The sequence below is a fragment of the Marmota marmota genome, unplaced genomic scaffold (assembly GCF_001458135.2).
Source record: "Marmota marmota marmota unplaced genomic scaffold, marMar, whole genome shotgun sequence".
Classification (NCBI taxonomy): Eukaryota; Metazoa; Chordata; class Mammalia; order Rodentia; family Sciuridae; genus Marmota; species Marmota marmota.
The window spans coordinates 13,907,563-13,929,422 of record NW_026000068.1 but is presented as its reverse complement, the minus strand read 5'-3'; the positions used below and the strand labels follow the sequence as shown (position 1 = coordinate 13,929,422).

The following is a 21,860-nucleotide window of genomic DNA, read 5'->3' as shown; positions in this document are numbered from 1 at the left end:
CCCTACCAATTCTGGCAGCTGTCATGGATCATGAGTAGCCTTCTTGTGTTGGTAGTGTGGTCAGGACTCTTGGTCAGACACAGGAGTATTCATCATATACACTCTTGCATGTACAGTAACTCCCTGAGTCCACACTCAGTGTGAACCATTACGACTGTTCTAACCATGCAAAGAGCCATAAGGACTATGACAACTCTCCCAAGAGGAAGCAGTCCTTTGCTTTTTGTATTTCTCATGTATGCAATTCGCTAAATGTTTATTTAGTATTTTGTACCTTCAGATGATTTTTTTTAAGAGTAAGAGAGAGAGAGAGAGAGATCTGTTACAAGGTAATTTAAAAGAATCAAAATCCACATTATCTAAGTACTGTATCCTCCTGCTCAATTGACCAAAAAATTCTTGGTTGATTAGGACTTTAGGGGGCTGGTATTGGGGGATAATAATTATGGAGGTTACACTAAAAAGTTCCTAGTCAACTATATCACACTACTGATAAAATAAATGGTTAAATGTTTTCAAAATTAAGTATGCCAGGATTTCCCACAAGATTGGAATTCCTTCATTCATTTATGCCTTCGGTTAACAAATACTTAATGTAATGTACTCTGGGTCCTTGGGATACTTCAGTGAAATACCAGTGAACACAGGGGGGGGGGGGCACTTCAGCTTTGGTTCTTGCACTCCTTAGAGGAAAGATGCATTGGATTCAGATAACCCCATGGCTGTCTTCCATCTCTCCAGGTGGTAGCCTTCATTGAGATCTGATACTCAGCCCTTTTTCAGCTGACCTGGCCATCACAGTTATAAAAACCTCATGAAATTTCTGCCCAGGCCTGGCCTTCACTTCATCTGGCAGCACCAAAAGAAGTACTGAGCAAAGGTCAGGGAACTTGTTATGTAAGGCAATATCTGGTGCGATTTAATCTACTCTTCTGGTACTAGGTGAGAGAGAGAGAGTGTGTGTGTGTGTGTGTGTGTGTGTGTGTGTACAAGAGGGAGAAAGAATAATTGATTGGGGAGCTTCTGCGAAGTGGGTTCATATATGGAAGCAGCAACCCCCAAAAGTTAAAGATTAAGACATACCAAGCGGTGACCAAGAAATTTCCATGGAATGACCTCTTCAATCCTACTTCTCTGCCTGATTTTACCAAGTCAGTGCATTGTGATCTTCTTTTATATGTGGCTGAGTGACAAAGAAAATTAAAAAGGCACTTATTATACAGCCTGGAGGAAACCAAATGAAAATCCAGCCTCTATTTCAGGAATATCTGTAGGATTATTGGTTAGTATTCCCTTACTGTTAACTTTGATTAAAGGGCTGATAATTAGGTTTCCCTCCATAACTTGCTTTTATATTTTTAAACATAAATATCTGAGCTGCCTTAGGGTAGACATTTTATTCCTTGCCCCCGCCCTCTTTCATCTGAATTTCTGTTTGTTTTCTCTTTACTCTAAGCAAAACATTTTTCTAGTGCTGGAGCTTATAAAATGTTCTTATTAGGCAAAGCCTTTTACGGCCTTCCTCCTTGTCTGACCACCATCAAAATACAATTTGGGTTTCCAAAGTTTGTTCTCTGAGGGAAGGGCTAATTTTTCTGAGAATTTCCAGAGGTGGTATATTTTGAGAAACTCAACAGAGATTATAACTTGCATTCAGAAAACACTTTGGTTTAAATTCTGTTCCATGTTTTACATTTCAACAGTCAAATTTGCATTTAGGGAAGTATTATAGAGAAAAAGTGACACCACAATTGCATGTCTGTGTTGCATCTTCTTCGAGGTTTTCTAAAGTCTGAGCACTTTGAAGAAAAAGAAAATAAGACTTTGTCCTTTTATGTTTGCAGCTGTCTCTCTTTGCTGATTAAGTATAGGGCTTTGGGTCTCTCCATCCAGCCTGATCAAAACGACCCTTTTTGCCTGATGGCATGAACAACACCACTGTCTTCCTGTGAAGCTTTCAGGTGAACTTTCAACAGAAAGACATGCTCTCACCCCTTCTAAACTCCTGTTCGAAAACTCTGTTCTGGGTGTCTCTTCTGGTATATTAGGTACCATGCTAAGTCCTGGGGAATACCGAGATGAACCCTCAGAAGAAAGAAGAGAAAAATCAGGAAGGTGTGATGTTTGAAGGTAGCATTGATGTTGAAGGGTAGGTAGATTTGTGACTTGTCTTGCTGCAGCCTTGAAAGTAAAGAAATACCTTCTTTTACCTGGAGGAAGGTTGTAGAAAGTCCAAAGAAGAGAAGAGACAGTGGGCTAGGATTCTAAGAGGAGGCATTACATTCCAGAGACAGTGCTGAGATAGAATCACTTTGTATGCAACAAGTTAAATGTGAGAAGAGATGGAGTAACTTGTGTCTAGCTCAGGAAACAGGGTGAACCCCAACTTCATTAAAAGGATTGGAAATAGAAGACATGACCATTTGTTCATTAGGTGGGGATTAGAGGCTGGTAGGAAATGCCAACTTAAGGAGTTATTTTAGATGCCAGTGAGTATCCAGTTGTATTATTTCCCTGTGTCTGCCGAGTATCTCTTTGGTACTTCAGCATTTATATGATGATATGATGTGGAAATGACCCCCGAGGGTTTCTTATGGTTTCCTTCCCCTTTTGAAAGTAAAGTTTTAAGTGATCACATGACATCAAGTGATTCAAATGTGAAAAAAATTCACTTGAATCACTTTTCAATTTCAGGGGAAGATGAATGTTTTATTCCTATTCTTTAAGTTGTGAAATAATGGATTTCACTCAGATGGATTGTAACAACAACAACAACAACAAAAATAAGTGTTTATTTGTCCCTTTATTTCCTGATCAGAGGACAGTCTCTGTGAATCATAAGTGGTTCAGGGTTTGGCTCAGGCTATTGGTTCCAACCCTCTTCCACCAGCCATTTTATTTAGGAGAAATATGGCCAGGTCATTGAATTATAATTTCCTGAGTTATGCTGCGGTGGACCCCTAGGAGAATAAACATAAGCCTCCTGGGAATTGAATGTTTAATTCAGGAGGATTGAAAACAAGCTATCTGGAGCCAAGATTTGCAAGAATGTGTTATAAAGATAGACTGGCCATAAATACAGGCTCTGCGTCCTTGTCTTTCCCCTACCCTGGTCTGTTGTAGATTTTGACCTTGGTTTTGGTTTACCTTTCCATTGACAAAGTGCCTGTATTTTTGTTTTGTTTTGTTTTGTTTTGTTTAATTTCCTGGTTTGGCCAGGAATTTAGGTGAAATGTAAATTCATCAAACTGATAAAGACAGGATCTTTTAGGCTTTCCCATTTTCCCTCGGGCCATCTCTTATCTATGAAGGAATTAGAGAAATGAATTTCATCAGTTGACCCAGAGGTAGGCAGAACCTCAGGCCTGCTTTATCATGGCCAAACTCAGGAGATGGGCCAGCACACCAGAATGCCAGTGTGTGCTTTTATTCCTCATTGCACTGGAAAGCAGTTTTATTTCAGCTGATTAGTATGTTAGTTTTCCAGAAAGAGAGTAATCTCAGATAACAAAACAAGAATGTGAAAATTGTCTACCAACTCTTCATTTGGAATCAAGGGAACTGAATAACCTTAAGGCAGACCATCAGTAAGCTGTCTACAAAGGAGAGCTTATTGCACCTGTTTCTGTATGGAGATGTTCTCCTGTGCAAGTCAAGTCACCCTCATCCTGGTTAGTTAAAGGGGGAAAAGTCATAAATTATTTACTACCTATTTATTCAGCATCCTTTATCAGTTATCATAATTTGATCAGACAAGATTATCACTAAAGTCCATTCTGGATCCAAATTTCCATGTACTGCTTAAAAAAAAAACAAAACAAAAAAACAAACAAAAACCCCAACTCTCTCCATTGGACATGTTTCAGCAGTGGCTGGGTTGCTATTTTCCTGATGGATGCTGAGGAAGTCAGTCTCAAGATCCATAACAGACTTTTAGAGACTTAGGTTTCTATTGCTTCCATAACAAGTTGGCACAAATTTTGTGGCTTACAACAACACCCACTTGCTATCTCACTGTTCTGTAGGTGAGAAGCCTGAGCACGGTGTGGCTCAGTTGGGTTCTCTGATGTGAATCACATTCACAGGACTGAAATCCTTCGAGCTGCTTTGCCTCCTGGAACCTTGTGCTTCCAAGCTCATTTGAGTCACTGGCTGGGTATAGTCCTTGCTATTGTAGGATGGTGTTCCTCATTTTCTTGCTGGCTACTAGCCTGGAGCCAGTTTTTTCTCCTAGATGCAGCCTGCATTGCTAGGCGCTTTCTACCTAGTCCCCAGAAGCAAGGGCAGATCAAGTCCCTCTCAAGTTCCTAATCTCCCTACTTCCCCTTCTTCCCCATCTCATTGACTGACTTCCTCTTCTTTTATAGTCTCATAGGATTGCATTGGCTCACTTAGATAATCCAGGATAATCTCCTTATTTTAAAGTCCATTGACTAACCACTTAATTACATCTGTAAAGTCCCTTCACAGCAGTACCTAAATTAGCGCTTGATTGAATAACCAGGGATAGTAACTTTGGAAGAACCACTTGAACATTTTGCCTCCCCAGAGTTATCATTGCTTGAATGATCTTATCCCTGGCTGGTTGATTTCATCTCTCCATGTGCTTTTTCTTTTCATTTTGGCATTTCCTTGGGTGATAATTTTGCATCCTATTTTCACATTCAGTATTTCAACCACTTATCATAGTAGATGTCTGTTATAAAAAGCACATTTCTTAATTGGCTGAGGAAGATTTCTAGAGGTGGACCAGCTCTACTGCACAAACTGAAAAATAAAATAGCACATTTGGTTTGCGTTAGGTAAGTGATTCTCAATTCTGGCTGCACTTTAGAATTATGTAAGAAAAATATCAATCCTCAGGCTCCACCCTGGAGATTCTTTGTCTATGATAAAGCCAGAGCATTTATTTTTTTTACATTCTCCCAGTGATTCTAACATGTAGCCAAGATTGAGAACTTTGATATGCTCCAGATACTCTGTTTAAGAGACAAGGAACCTAAGGCTGGAGGTGAAAAATGACTCACTTCAAGTACCTTAACTAGATCTGCTACTAGACTTCAAAGTTCTGTGCCACAAACAAAAAGTTTATAGTTTAATTATATATAGTGTTCAGTACTTAGTAATTATGTAAAAATGAGTATTTAGAGATCTGGAACACCCCACTTCTTGCTTCAGTGGCAAGATGATTTCTTTCTAGGACTTTAAGAAACTACTAATCCTGACAAAGTAACTGTTTATAGGTTTCTTCTCAGCAGCTTGGCCTGCCTTCCAAGTCGTAAAGAAACAGATATATTCTGCATTAGCCAAGGACCTGGCCACATGGGCTTCCACAGTCTCTCAGTATTTCTAAACTACACCGTCCAATGCAGTAGCCACTAGTGACATTTGAAATGGGGCTACTCCCAACCAGATGTTCCGTGAATACAAAATACATACCCAATTCAAAGACATAGCATGAAAACAAGGGCACAAAATATCTCAATAAAGCTTTTCCCACTGATTACATCATAAAATATTATGAATATATTGAGTTAAATAAGATATATTATCAAAATTAAAATTTTTTTATTTTACTTTCTTTTTTTTTTTTTTTAGTTTTAGGTGGACACAATATCTTTATTTTTTGGGGGGGTGCTGAGGATCGAACCCAGGGCCTCACGCATGCTAGGCGAGCACGCCACCACTTGAGCCACATCCCCAGCCCCTTATTTTACTTTCTGATGTGGTTCTAAGAAAATTTAAAATTATGTATCTTGCCAGTATTTGTGGCTCATATTACATTTCAGTTAGTGCTGTTCTAGAGAGTGCTTTCTATTAAAGCTAGTAACAATGAATGGTCCAAGTCCAAGCTGTTACACCTCCTATCATCTTGAGTAGTGAAGTGGTACATTGTCAACTTCCTGGAAATGAGACATGACATTGATCTGCCCTGTGTTTGCCATCTATCTGGCAGCCAGTCAGTCTGGCAAAGAGACTTTTCTATTTTTATGTATAGGCTTAAAGATGGGGAGACGTCCCTGTGTCACGGAGAAAGCACACTACATAGCTCTTAAGCAATGTACCCAAAAGCAGACCAGGTGCTAAGGCATGGAAATGAATATTTTATCCCTTGAGCAGAGCAACTCTTGAAGAAACTGCTGTGTCAGCAGTCATGAATTATCATGTCTCAGTATTCACGTGTCAGCATTCATGAGTTATTGCTGTCCTTGATATGCCCTGAGCTCTGGAAATATTATGGTGTCTGCCTCCTCCTACAATTCAAATTCCAGTTTTGTTCTCTTTTTTTCTTGCTTTCTCTAGTTTTTTTTTTTTTCCCCCTGATTCACTGGCACTTGAGTGATATGTTTAGTCTGCCTCGTTTACTGTTTAAGAAGAAGCAGGGAATGCAAAGGCAGGTTTTGGAGATAACAAGGAGAATTCCAAATCCTCCTCAGAAATATCCCATCTTTGTGAGCTTGGGAAATTTACTCAGTCTCTCTAAGATCCTCTCCACTTCTGTTTCCTCTCTCTCTCTCTCTCTCTCTCTGGTACTAAGAATTGAATCCAGGGGCACTTACACTGAGCCACATCTCCAGTTCTCTTTTATATTTTACTTAGAGACTTGGTCTCATTGTGTTGCTTAAGGTCTCACTAAATTGCTTAGATTGGCTTTGATCTCTTGATCTTCCAGCCTCAACTTCCCAAGTTGCTGGGATTACAGGAGTGCACCACAGCACCTGGCCCATCTTCTCATTTGTAATGTGAGGCTTTCCCTCACAAGTCTGTGTGAAGGCTGAATGAAATCACAAGATGCCTGGCACACTTATTCACTGGGCACATTTTCTGGTGGGCACCTACTCAGCCATAAGCAAAAGCTAGTTGTTCTGAGTGCAATAGTGAATGAGGCACAGCTACTGACCACACCACCCTGACTCATTTGCTCAGGACTGAAAGAACAGAAAGACAAGGAGCCCTGTAGCATCAGGATGGGTAGCCCTCAGAAAATGGTAGCTATTACACAGCATGATGCAAGATTTGACTTATCAGAAAAGCATGGAATAGTGCTCAGGGAGGGAATTGAAACCTACTGTGATTACATGACTATTCGAGTCACCAAGTTAGGTAATGCGGGGCTGGCACAAGGGCATGAGATTGCTGACTCCTCTAGTAATGCTTTTCCCCAGAGACCACATTGCCTCACTCTTGGTTTCCCAACTTGTTTACCTTAAAAGAACAACTTTACCATGTTGGACTTGATAAAATAAATAAATAAATTTTAAAAAACGTTTTCTCTCATTTTTTGCTCCTTATGTAATCAGGGTGTGCTAGTTACTCTTTTTTAGAAAATCTGCATTTCTTTCATAGCTCCAAAAAAAGGCAGGAACATATGCATTTCTTTGAGATATAAAAAGTATTTGGGACAATATATATTATTATATTAATCATTGTCAGATTATTATCCCAACAAGATAATAAATGTTTTTGTTTGAGAGCTATATTCTGGGAGAACTTGTATCCCATAGATTATTAATCTTCTTTTATATTAGGTGAAAGGAAGAACATTTCCATCTTAGAGTTTCTGAATGAGCTGTCCTAGTAATGAAAAAAATCAAAATTTAAAACAAGCTGCTTGTAGAGGGAAAGAAATAAAGCAGAAAGCCAGTAAGATGCTTCCTTTCCCAAATTCTACTTTGGAAAAAATGAGTTGGTCAATACAATGGCATAAAGTAAGATATAAAAAGGAGAATACTATTCAGATAAGCACCCAGGTGATGATTGATTTTTCTTTTCCATGTGAGTTATCACTGAATTGTGAATTCATGAATGCACCAAGTGAATCAGACTGGGTGAACTAATGATCATATGTAGGGAGTAATTGTGGTGAGGTATTGTAAAGTGTATGTGGGTCCTACTGGATTTCAACAGAATGTCTCACATATTGAGAGAGTTCCTCTCTGAACAGAATAATCATGCATACCATGAAAGAAGCAGCACAAAGCATTTGGCTACTGAAGTGTCCTTCCTCTCTTCAATCTACAAGGAGACTCAAGTTTCTGTAACCCAAATGCCTTGTCTGAGTTCTCCTGGGAAGAGTCAGTCCTATTATTGTTGAATTCGTCCTCAATTTTTCAGTTCTAGAAATCCATGATTCACACAAAAAAATTACTGGAACCTTGTAATGGCAGCATAAAAATTAATTAAAATAAATGGGGAAGTGATGGAGTAGGATCAACCTTTAGTCTTTTCCATGCAGCTGGATCTCAATGAAGAAAGTGTACAATTGCCTAAATACCTAATGGGCACATTCCTGCCTTATCTTAAGATGGTACTAACTCATTATCCTAGGAGACAGGCATAGTACCTTATGAAGAGCCTTCCTCTTTGCTGTGAAGTGCATGATTTAAGAATTGAACATTTGTTGATTGCTTTATCCCCAGCATAGATTCCCCTGATATATAAATGGGGGCCCCACTCCCAATCTATCCCATGGAAACATAATAAGATATTAATAGACTATTTGTTGCTACTATAAGAAAAACTCTAATAACTAACTCTTTTTGGAGATATACAGTGGGTATGCAAAAGTCTTTGAATGCATTGTTTCATCTAATCCTGATTTTTCTATGAGAAAGAACACTATTATCATTTCCATATTAATAATGAGGAAACTGAGGCTTGATAAAGCCAAGATTTGATCCTGGCTTTCTTTGACTCCAGAACTTGAGTTAACCCCTGAGCTCACCTTTTCTGTAAATGAAGGTCAAGGTAGTCACTGTAGCCTTGGAAAGTATCTCTCTCAATGATTATTAACTAAGTGTGATTCTCTGACAGTAGATCAGATGTCATCAAGTGAAATCATGTTGTCAGAATTTATTCTGCAGCACTGTCTCGTACATTTTGTATCAGCATCAGCAGATTGCTTAATCTTTGTACCTAATACTGCACATGGAACCTAGCATTATTTGCCTTCCCAGCTAATGATGTAACGGATCCAGCTCACACTGTCTTCACATTGGTAGCTTAATATCAGCAAACACAACAAATCATGGCCCTTTTTTCAATTTCAAAGAGAATGTATTAAACACTCACCATGTATCATTGTCTGTGAGTCAAAGAGAAACATAATGTGAATAGTATACATGTGCACTGGGAATCCCTCCAAGGAACCTTTTGCAAACATGATCAAACTAAGTCACCAGAAGCTTCCATGAATCTTCCTGTCACCACCATTCTGAATTTGGGAGGATCTCTAAACATACCAGTAACGACTGTATGTGATTTAGAAATAAAAAAATTATTCAGTTATCATTGTTAAAAATTAAGCTGCTAACATCATATGAGCATAACACAGATTAATATCCTTGAAATGTTAATATTAATACAAACATACAAACCATAAAGAGTATAATTGGGCTGTCATGTGTAATTTAAAATTTTCAACTAATTACATTTTTTAAAAAACAAGAAGAAATGGAGTATCAGTTTTAACAATATATTTTTTTTAACTCAATAGTCTAAATTATGATTTCAACATGCAGGCCATGTAAACATTTTTGAGATTCATTTCAGTCATTTTTGTACTAAACATTCAAAAATATGTATGTATTTTGCACTTACAGCCCATCTCAATTTAGTAAATTTCCAACACAAATATTTTATCTTAGAGTTCATAAAATGAACAGCTAAAAAAGCAGATTCACATACCCTATCAGTTCTGAATATACTTAATTAAGTGCTTAATTAGAATAATTAATTGCAATTAAACATAATTTAAATTTGTGTTTAATTCCTCAGCTATATTAGACACATTTTTGGGTGCTCAATAGCCACCTGTGACTGGTGGTAATTGAATTGGTCAGCACTGGTATAAACTATCCATGCTTATTTGTTTGGTAAAAGATCCACTGTATATACCACTCCCTTTTCACTTAAACCTTACAGTAAACACTGTGCACATTTAAAATTCCCAATCTTTATTCCTTACTTGATGTAAGAGAGAAGAACAATCTCAATAAAATTATGGTCATGTACTACATAAGTATTTTCAGTGAATGTCAGTCTCTCTATATAATCATGGTACTCTACTATTATAATGAAGCTGAAGCATTCCTATTGCCCAGAGATGCCATAGCTGTGATGCTACCCTAGTATAATGCACTGCTCATGTGTATGTAGCAATGCTAGTATAAACAAATCTACTGAGCTGCCTGTCATATAAAGGGACAACACACACAAATATGTGTAGCACATAGCACTTGATAATGATAATAAATGACTGTTTCTGGGTTATGTATCTATTTTTTTTATTATTTTAAAGTATGTACTTTCTACTTATGAAAAAAATAGGTCACAACAGCAGCAATCTCAAACATCTGTCTCATGTTTATTGTGCCCTGTTGTTTTATTCATAATGGCCTAGGCCTACACACACACACTCACACACCATACAGCATAGATGTGTAAGAGGTCTGTGGAAATACACTCTATGATATTCATATGATAAAATCACCTAACAATACATTTATCAGAACCTATCCCATTGTTAGGCAGCACATTACTGTGGTTATATTAAAAAGTGTCTGTGAACGCTTCCTTCTTCACTAATGGGAAGGAAATAAATTGACCTAATGCATTTTGGATCTGACCAATTTTCAAATGATCACTACCATAGAAAGTAGGTAAAAAACATGAACTGTGAATGCAAACTGTCCAAATAAGCATCTGGGGCTAATAAGAATGGGTAATTGCAGACGCCATTTTGTATTAGCCCCTTCTTTTTCTGTGCTGAGTTCTTAGAAAAGCTTCACCAGGAAGTCAATTAATTCAGTTTTGCAATATTTTATTAGTAATCAACACCAGCATCAGAAAGTACACATTTATCAGGTTATCTAACTGGAGTCTTGGTTTTGCAATATAAGCCATTCTGTCTCTGCTGGAATTTTGAAAATTGGCTCTTGCTTTTTCAGTATCAGGAAAGCCAAATCAGCAAAATAACAATTTGGGGGAACTTACTGATTAGTGCAGCTAACATTGTGATATTCTTTTGGACTTTGCATTAACCAGACTCCAGGCTCCTAAATCTATCATTCAATTCCTCCCATATATTAATATGTTAATATCACACTTTTAAAAATGCTTTTAACCACTTTCCATTTATTTATTTATTTTTGCAGTGGTACAGATGGAACCCAGGGCCTCTTACATGCTTGGCAACTGCTCTGCCACTAAGCTACATTCCCAACCTTACACTTCATTTTGTTTCTGCCAAATTACCAACAAGATATGAATGGGCATATTTTTTCCCATGTAGCTTAATATAATTTTTAATACTGCTTTTGATAAAAATGATATGGGGATTTTTCACAAAATAGTATAGTCTTCATATCAAATTCATCTAATCCTCATTATCTCTAAGTAACTGTCTCTTATATTTATTAATGTCATCTCATTTTCTTTAGTCTTTTTTCTCCTATCTTCAACTTCCCACTGTACATTTCTGAACATTTCCTGAAGTCCCATAATTGTCTTTAATACTCAAGTATCGGAAATAGTCATGTGACTTTCTCCTCCCACTGAAAAACTCAGATCCCAAAGTTCTGATTTCTGTCACACTATCTTTCATCTACACAAATACTCAGTCATTTGTGATATTCTTATCATATCCTTATCTAAACATCACCAAAGCTCCTCAATGTACCCAAATGAAATTAGGTTAAGAAGGTTGGCCAGACAACTTTATCCTAAGGAAAACCCACTTTTGCATGTCATCTGTACCAAAACCTCTAGAGAGTTTCTGATTACTATGAGTTGAAAATGTTGTTTCAGTCTGGTCCTACCTTGTCAATCCAATTTTATCTCCTTTATTCACAATTCTGAACCTTGGTCTCTTCTTAGCCTCCTCTGAGTGTTACCCTAAACATACTCAGAATTCATCCCCACATCCAGAACATTCACACTGAGATTTTGCCCATAAAAGTTCACTACAGGCCCTCTCACTTTTCCTTATTCATCACAATCTTATCAGTCATTTAGTTCAAATTTTAAGTCCCTCAATTTAGTAGCTCATTTTCCCCTGTAGACATGAGGCTATAGTAAAAAAAAATGCAGAAATATCACAAGAAATTTAAAGTAGGATTTTTCCCTAGGAAAATATTGCAAGCTTAAAACCCTATTAAGCTAAGGTGCAATTTGGTAGATTCCTCTCAACAATGCCTGCTTCTACTTAGATTATAAGTAAGTGTCTTATGACAGCTCTTTGGATGAAGTCTTATACCTTGGGGTAATGGGTACATATGATAATCTGGTCAAAAAGAACAAGGGGAAGGGAGATTTCTCTTCCTCACATATGATACATCATTGGCTATATTCAAGTTCCCAAAATTGTGTTTCGGTTGGCACTCTGTCTTTTCCTAAGGATATTTTCTCCCAGCTATAACCTAATAAAGAAGGCTCTCTCATGTAGAAGCTGCAATATGGAGCTCTGCAAAGCTGATGGAGCAGCACAGAATCAAATCAAATAGAATATCTGTTGGCCTGGGTTGTGATAGCTCTAGAGAAAGTTCTCTAGGGGAGGATTGAGGGTGCTTCTTTGGGAGTCATTACCACTGAGCCATCACTAGTGGAAGGAATGGAGACATTTGATTCTAATAAAGCAATTAGCATTACTGAATCCAACCAAATTCCTTTAGCCTCCTCCTGGTTCTATCACTAGTTAGATTCAAGTCTTTATGAGATGCTTCAGGTGACAATGAACTGTTCGTATCTCCCATTTGAGATTATGACAGTTTTAAATATCTCTCTTTCTGCTATGAGTGTGTGCAAACAGATTTTTCCCCCCTAATTTGGTTCTCGGGATTCTGGCAGTGTTTGAGGGGGTTTCTCATTCAAGTGAGTGTGCACAGGGGTTTTCAGATGCAAGAAGATACTGGCTTCACAAAGAGATGTGTTTCCTTAAGAATATTTTAAGAACATAAAATTGTATGAAGCAATAAACAATGATAGGGTGTCTAGAAATGAAAGTATAGGATATTAGACATTTTGTATCTATTCAATTGGCAGACGACCATGCCTGCCAGCCCATGAAAACAAACATTCTTGCTAGTCATTTCAGCCTGATTAGGGATAGCAAGAAGGGCTATTTCATTATTGTTAAGCTTGCATAGAGGCCCTGGAGGAGGTGGTAGGGTGATGATGGTCAGATATCCCTGTGTGACTTGGAAATAGTGTCATTTAATGAAGACACAGCAGTGAGGCTGTGGTAATTTCACTTGATGTCTGGTGTTTTCACATGGAGTCGTCAAATGCCGCAACAGCTCCACAAAGGCCAGTGTGCAGAGTTCATTTCTGAGCCATCCAAACTTGTCTTTAGAGAATCCTGGATGTAGGAACCATGGCTAATTATTTCAGAGAAGCTTATTTCTTCCAGATAAAGGTGTGTGCTCACTGAGGCATGTTGTTCTGCTCTTTTGTTCATTAGACTGAACGGCTTGAGATGAAACTCACATTTGGGATTCCAAATGTCTATGGAGGCCAGAACTGATCCTTCTTGGTGTGTTTAATCTTCCTGAGTCTTTTGAAAGTGCCACTGATGTGGATGTTGTGTTTTCTTTTGCTTCTCACCTTTCTGGGATAGCTCATTAGCAGTGTTTTGAGTGCTAATTAAACTCATTTGATTCTTGGGAAACAGACTTAAGAAATGTTACTATTGCAGTGGATTGCTTGGTTTATCCTTTAACAGCCTTTCCAGCTTGATGCCCCATGCCTGATGATACTGCTGACCATTTTTTTCTATTTCCGGACCAAATTAAAGTGAACCACACTGGCCCTGTTATTGAAGCAGTGCGTGGGGGTTATTTGCTATGAGGTGGTTCTGTGGCTGTCAGCCAGGATGTGAAATCTCTAGTGTCCATGCTATTTCCTGAGGTGAGCACCCACGGGAAGTAGAATTTACTGCAACCTGTCGTTTGTCCTCATGAACAGTATGACAGTAGGAAACTCTGGGGCCATGAAAGAGTTTCCAGGCTTCATTTTAGAATCAATAATGTCAGTGCATTCCTGGTTTCACCAGTCTTTAAACAGTATTTCATGATAACGGTCTACTTTTTGTTGCTTGGCTTCATCATATTCTTTCTGTGATTGCAGGTCCCACAGGTATGGATCTCTGGCAGCTGCTGTTGACCTTGGCACTGGCAGGCTCAAGCGATGCTTTTTCTGGGCATGAGGGTGAGTTCTGCTTTCCTATTCCCACCCCTACTGTTATAAAACAGCACCAAACTTTGTTAAATCCAAATTCTTTGGGCGATTTAATTAAACAATGCAAGGCTTAGGAAACTTGTTTTAGTTTTAAAATCATAAACTGGGAGGGCTTTTTTGTGAATGCTTTATGAGGAATACCATAGTCAATTTTGGCATCTGATGTTTTTACATTGAAAATAAATGCTACATAACATGCTGAGGTCATTTATGTTGAAGGCAACCCAGGTCTCCAGTCCTCAGGCTCTGGGAGAAACATGGAAATTGTGGTGAAGGTTATTAACTTACTGATCACTCAGCTCATCGGTGACTTAGGATATCACTGTCTATTTCCAGAGCTTGGAATTCAGGCCTCTTAATCATATTCTTTGAGACAGGAAATTGCAGGTTTTAAATAAATTTCACCTCTCACTCTCTGATTACCATTTGGCTAAGTTTGAGGGAAGAGACACCTGAAATAGTTGAACGACATATTCAGGCATCATGAATTTCCTTGGCTGTCTCTATAATTGTCCCTTCTTTTTTGTACTCTTCTTCTGTAGAGAAGTTGCAATATTTTCAAACTTAAGTGTCATAGAAAAAACAGAAACAGGGAAGAGTTATGAAAGGGAAAAGCAAGAGGAGGTTTTGTGGTTTTTTTTGGTTTGTTTGTTTGGTTTTTTGTTTTTGGTCCAGAAAGAAAACTTCTCATTGGGTGGGGGACTTTTTCAAAAATCATCATGAGGACTTGTATTTTTTTCCTTGCCTGTGCTTCAGCTGAGAACAACAACAATGTATTTCTCGCATTCCATGAAACCAAATTCAATTGTTGCTTGGAGAGTCACCGACTCCCTTCACACCCAACCCATGTTGGAAAACACAATTTAACAGAAGACTTAGCACCTTAAGATGTCCTGCATGACCTTCAAGCCAAAAATAAATGCATCATAGGGAGCTGCTGAGGGTGTCCAGAGTAACTTAGAAAACGAGAAGTGTAAAATATGTTGTTTTATCTGTTAAAGCAATTCCAAAATATTTATAGAAAGAAGTCATAATTGTTTAAAATATTTTCTGGCCTCTCTGGTGTTATAATGTCAACATTATGCAAGTCAAACGTGGAGAGAATTGCAGGCTCCATTTCAACAGCTTTTCCCATGGCTGGTTTTAGACCCTGGTTCTGTGCCAAAGAATTGAAACTGAGATCCTCTGCTATTCCAAATTCATGGAGGTTTAATCTCTCCTCTCTTCACTAAGGTGACTGGCACTCAATATGGCAAGGCCTGAGGAATTTAGAAAACCCGTGAAATGAAGAGTATGGCACAAGAAATTGAAAAAAAAAAAAATGCATCCCTGAATGGGAGCTTAGAGCTCAAATTGCGTTTCAGACCTAGAGAATCTGCAGAGAACATATACCTCAGCTGCTTCAACAGTTTAGTAAACCTTAACTTCATAAGAAAAGTAAAGAAAAAATACCATTGGCTGTTTTTTTTAACATAAATTTTATTGTGTATATTTAAGATTTTAAAAAGGTTGTTATAAAATACATACATGTAATAAAATGGTTACTATAGGGAATCAAATTAACATGTTCATCATTTCCGATAGACACCAATACTCACCGCAGCAAGAGCAGCTATAATTTACCATGTATCAAAACTCCTGAATGTGATACATTATTATTAACTGGAGTCCTAACAGCATACATTAGATCATTGGACTTGTGCATCCTACATATTTGCTATTTTGTCTCCTTTTACCTATAGCTCCCAAGTCTTCTCCCTTCCCCCAAGCCTGGTAATACTGTTCTCTATTTCTATATAGTTGACCTTTTTGGTTTAGATTGAACAAATAGATGAGATCATGCAATAGTTTTCTTTGTGGGTCTGGCTTATTTCACTTAGTTTAATATCCATGTTGTGGCAAATGGAAGAATCTCCTTCTATCTTAGGCTGAATAATGTTGCATTGTGTATGTGTGTACCACAATTTCTTTTATCTGTCCACCCATGGATGGACACCTAGGTTGTTTCATTTCTTGACTGTTTTGAATGGTGTTGTAGTGAACATAGGCGTGCAGCTATCTCTACAAAGTGGTGATCTCATTACTTCCCTTAGCTGGTTTTAATATTTGCTTGTCAGTAGTATTTTTTTTTCTTTCCTTTTTGTTTGGGGAAATCAGAGTATAAGGAAAGTCAATGGTTTATAATAAGCACAAATCATTTATATTATCAGTAGTTATATAAAAGGAGTAACTAAACAAAGAAAAAAATTTTTTTTCTTTTGTTCATGTTGAACTAACTAAAATTTCATTAGAATACGTGGGTTACTACAGAATAAAATGGCCCAGGTATTAAGAATAGGTATGATGTTTATGTAAGAAGGTGTAGGTGAGCTTGTCCAAGCATGTGGGTGGTTGTGTATTTGCCAGTTCTGGCCACTTATCTAATAGGTTCAGCCAAAGTTAGTGGGTGACATGACATGGATCACGATCTCAGAAGACATTCCTGGGCCATGTGTTTCTTTTTCTGCCAGGTCTGGATCAAATCATTTTATTTTTATTTTCTTTCCCTTTGTATAAGGCAGACTAAAAATAGGTGGAGAATTTTTAAAAAGCAGACATTACTGTAGTTTCATTAGCCATTTTTTAAAATCCAGTTTGATCAATGAAAGGTGTGGCACTGTTGAGAGAGAGATGGTGAAGATATCACCCGAAGAAAAGTTGCCCAGGAGCTGGGAGAAGATGACAGATCTGTAGGCTGGGGGAAGATTGGCTCTTAAACCTTCAAGAAGGGTTTTTCTTGCTTGGGCAGATGAGTGATTAGTAGTATTTTTGGTCTGAGAGTATTTTTTTATATTAAGTCTAATTGCCCTGTGGGAAATTTAATGAGAACTGAACATTGAACAGTATCATCATTGTATTAGCTAAAGTATTGTAATGGATATTTTATCTCTGTCTCTCATTCTTAATATGAAACTCTATATCTGCTCCTCAAAGCAGATTAGGTAGTCTCAGGGATAAGATTTTATTCCAAAATCAAGAATGATCAACAATGCCTCATTTTTAGAGGACTTTACCAGGTTGACCTATCAAAATTGCTGCTCCTCAAGTATTGCTAATGAAAAGTAGGCAGAAAGATCCAATGGATGTAGATGTTTTTTAAGGAGTGCCTATTATCAACTAAGTCACATATCTTTACTACATCGATCAGCTTTCAACTAAGGAGCCCCTTAGGCCTCAGCCACCTATGGTGGAAGTAGGCAAACTCCTTCCCGGAAGAAGTTCAGTATAGCTGACATATTAAGAACATCTGGAAGTTAACCAGAGCCTGGATGGCTGTAAAGTCTAGATCATGTGATGAAGGCAAATGGTCAAGATGCTTTGAAGTATTTTAATAGATACATATTGGAGAAGTTAAATCAACAAGTTCAATGTATATATATTTCTCAAGAATTTTCTGTTTTCAAAGCTTGAACAGGAGGCCATGAGGAATACAATGATTTTTCCTTCGAGGGATTTATCATGAGTTAAGAGATCCAGTATGTACACCATATTATATACAATATTTATGTATAACATGTATATATAATTTATGTACATGTATGCATGCACATGTATGTTAGGCATGGCCTATAAGCAAAGTTTATAATTAGTATCATAGCTCTCTTCACAGTAATTCTGCAAAAGGTGTTGCATCATTTTATACCAGTTAAGATAAGAAACTTATATTTGGAATAAAATGTCATGTTCTAAAGAAACCAGGATCCCTAAAATAATATTTTTCTGTATATCTTTGAGCACTCTTTCCAATTCTATGAAAACTGACCTATCACTGATTTGAAAGAAAATACTCTTCTGTACTGGTTGCTAAAGGAGCGGAAATTACAGCACAGAGGGAGGAAATTTTTATTTTTAAAGTAAATCCTACCCCACTACAGTTGAAGCTCTGCAGAATCCTGAGAGATTGCCAAAACGTATTGAAGCTATTTCAAAAAAGTATTAGAGTCACAGCTGTAGTTGATAGAAAGTATAGGGTATCTCTATTAAATATTTTCAAAAATGAATAATTCCAGGCTTTGCTGCATCACTGGAAGTAAAGGAGAAAGCCACAGAGCTTTAGTTTGCTGCTGTGTTAACCATCATGCTGGGCAAGAAGCAATTTTATAATCTGTTCTAATGCATGATACAAGTTCAGATACATCAGCAATCGTATGTCACCTTTGCTTCTGGTATCACACACTGGCTTTGACATTGGGATTCAGTAGGTCACAGCAGACCAGGTGAAGCTACATGGATGGTGCTAAAGGGAGATACGAGCATTGACCTTTGCAGATGATGACACAAAACTGTCTTCCAGCAAGTTATTATCCTTTATGGATTCAAAGAGGAATTTTAAATTTATGCTCCTAACTTTAAGGAACTCATAGTTTACAAAAGAGAAGACGGAGAAGTAAACATAATTCATTCAGGAACCTCCTAGGTGATTAAAAGTTTAGAGCTAAATAATAGAACTATTAGAGTTTCACTTCAGAAATAATACTAGTAATAGGATAAAAGTGAATTTGAGAGGGATGGGTACAGAGAAACATGATTATAATAGAACAGGGGAGATAATCTAAGTGTAAATGGGTCAAGGATGGTAAAAACTAAGTGGACCATGGACAGAGAGATGTGGAATAGCAATTAATTGGACACTTAAAGCCCAATTAATGTGTGGATTTTTGACTTTAGATATTTTCAGTGCCTTCCTACTCCCTCCATTTCTAAGCTTCTGCGCTTTTAGTTAAATGTGAGTCAGTATTAACACTGACTCACTTTTAACAGTGGAGTCCTAGAACACAGATCAGCCCATCTATCAGCAGGGAAGTGCTGATAGTTACTTGATAGCAGTTCTCTGTGAGGACCATGCTGCAGCTGAGTGACAGCCAAGTGTCTCAGTTGCCCTTCTTTAGCACCATTTGCCAGAATTTCTCATGCCTGTGCTCAGCCCGGGTCCCACATCTTTGCATGCTGTGGCGTGGCTTAGGCTACTGTGAGTGAGGGTCCCCCATGGGGACAAAGGCCTCAGCTCCCTCTTCATTGTAGTCTCTGGACATTCATGACTGTATCCCAAGACCATGACAAAACCCCAAACATTTTGTCATTGCTAGAGTATGTACTTACCTCACAGAATGCAATAAAATAAAAGCAGGATGCATTGTGCATTGCAAATGCACTGGGCAGAACCTGGGAGGTTGGCCGGGCTAACACAGTAGCTGAATGACTCACCCTGTCGAGAAGCTGGCAGTGAGAGTGATGAGTTTTGTGTCTCAGTTAATTAGTAAATGGAAGCACTGGGACCACCCATGAATAGTCCCAATTCACATAGACCCACAATAGACTCTATAGTCGTCCACCTTAGATCTCAACTTCTCCAGGACAAAAACCTGTTGTGGTTTACAAAATGTCTTCACGCCACGTTGGTTCAGTAGTCCAAACTGGGGGTCCTATTGTGTAGAAACCCAGAAGAGGCTGCTGTGATGGACTTGGTGTGAGGTGCTGGCAAAGAGGAGCTGTTCACAGACACACCTGCTTGTCTGTCTCTGGCTAGAGGCCAACTATGTAGAAATTCTTGCAGCTTGGATCCACCCAGCCAGGTCCTATAGCTGCCTGCTGATCCTTGCTACCTAACTTGTCATCAGGTATAATCACCAGCAGCCATACTCTCAGGGACCACCCTCATTTTTCATAAGCACCAGACATTGAAGTCTCATGTTGGCTTTTCCAGCAACACTCACATGGGAGTTTAAATAGTGCTGTCAACATTGTCATCTCCAAACCCAGAGCGAGGCTTCTCATCATCTATAATTAGCAGCATAAAGACAGTAATGATGTGTAATATAGACACACTTTGAAATATGATCACACAATTTGTCATACAAAAGAGAGTATTCCTTGGTGCTCTGTCTGGTGACTACTAGATGTACCCAGAGACCCTGGTGCTTGAAGACTTCTTTAGCATCAGCTGCAAATCAGTTTTCTCTGGCCTCCATTTCTCAATCTGTTAAAAATATATCCAAAATATTTCATCAGATATACTTATCAGGAATCTCTCTTTCTTTTTATATAAGAAGTTATGGCCTAAGTCCTAATCTTAACACTGTCTGTATTGCACTTCCATGGTAGGATTGCACATATTGCAGCCTGGTGGATGATGTCTCAACACTGGAAGAGATATTTCAGGATGATTTTACAGAAGCTCTCACTGAGAAGATGGGTACAGAGTTGTGTGAAGGGAGCTGGCATTTGTCCTGTGTCCCTCTTCTAAATGAATTTGAAATGATATCTGTCTTTCAAGTTGTGTGACAAGTCCAGATTGAGTTTGAAATGGATGTGATTTAATTGGTTTCAAGTGACTGATACAGTAACCATTGCATAACCTATGTAATTAAGTATTGTGGGTTTGAGACACTAGATATTCAGATCCATCAAGGGTGTTTTGCTCAGCCCTGTATCTCCATCTCCTCTAGCATTCCCATGAGGATCTTTGTTTGTTGAATACATGAATTAATCAGCATAAAAATCCTGACCTACGACTTCTCCTGTCCTGCGACTTCTCCTATCCTGCGACTTCTCCTGTCCTGGCCTACGGTTGTCACTAATGCTCTCCATCTCCAGTTCTGATAAGTGCAAAGGTTAAATTAAGATTTCCTTACAGTGGAGGGGGAACTTGGGGGAAGGTCTGGAAATAGGTATGCAACCATAGAAACTGGCATTTGAGGGCTTTCCCTGGGCATTGCAGTTCACTTTCCTGCTGGACTAGAACTCTTCCCTAAACACGAATGCCTACAAGCTTGATTCGCTTCCCAAGTCTTGATGACCACTGTCCAGGTGACTGAACTCTGTCCCCTGTGCACCAGTCACTGGCCAGCATCCTACACTGAGTAACCTGGTCACCCAGCACCATCCCCCGGACACTGCCCTTATCTGTGCCTCACCTACCTGATTAAATCTCCTCAAATATTGACAGACCTCTAGAGAGAGATATAATGAGTCCTGCAGATCCTAAATCCAAGTTTTCTCTTACCCTTTGGACATTGAACTTCAGATTATAAAAGACCTTAGTTAGGGATCCTACATATATATTCATCAATTTTTCCACCCATTCCCTTAAATATCAGATCTTTCCACTTTTCCATTGAGAGCCCACCTTGACATGTGTGACTCTCAAGGTTTAAGTAAATGTTATATTGAGAAAATTCTTAATTTCTTGATCTTTGAATATGAAAAATAGTTTATATCCTTTAAAATTTTTAGCAAAACCTTGCAAATTTGTCAAAGGAGAAATAATGTTTCAAATATTTGACTTCTGGATAGCCATGTAGATCAAACAGATGCACTTTTGTGGAGACTGAATTGTTGTTTTCACAGGCTGTATTTCCAGAAATTGTCTTCCCCCAAAACAAGAGGTCTTATTTTAGGAAAGGACCACTTTGTATCTAGAATGAAATTATCTCCTGTTGAATTTATTGGGAGGTGATTTCTCCAACACATTAGTTGGAATGGGATTGCTAATAAAACCAAAGTCAGAAGCCTTTGATGTGGGGGAAGTCAATCAGTGCCTTAAAGCAGAAGGTAAAGGGGAAGGCCTGAACTTCTAGGCTGAAATG

At 38.2% G+C, this 21,860-nt stretch overlaps 1 protein-coding gene across 5 annotated transcripts in view; it reads left to right on the top strand.

Moving 5' to 3' along the window:
* Window positions 1–21,860, top strand: part of Ghr (growth hormone receptor) — a 246,760-nt gene that overhangs the window by 96,494 nt on the left and 128,406 nt on the right. For 4 of the 5 annotated variants that reach the window (XM_048814022.1, XM_048814019.1, XM_048814021.1 and 1 more), the window contains exon 2: window positions 14,125–14,205. In XM_048814022.1, coding sequence (XP_048669979.1) covers window positions 14,136–14,205 — 70 coding nt within the window. In that variant the 5' untranslated portion in view covers window positions 14,125–14,135. Of the gene's footprint in view, window positions 1–14,002; window positions 14,026–14,124; window positions 14,206–21,860 lie in introns of those variants that run through there. The other variant, XM_015490469.2, reaches the window with a different exon arrangement.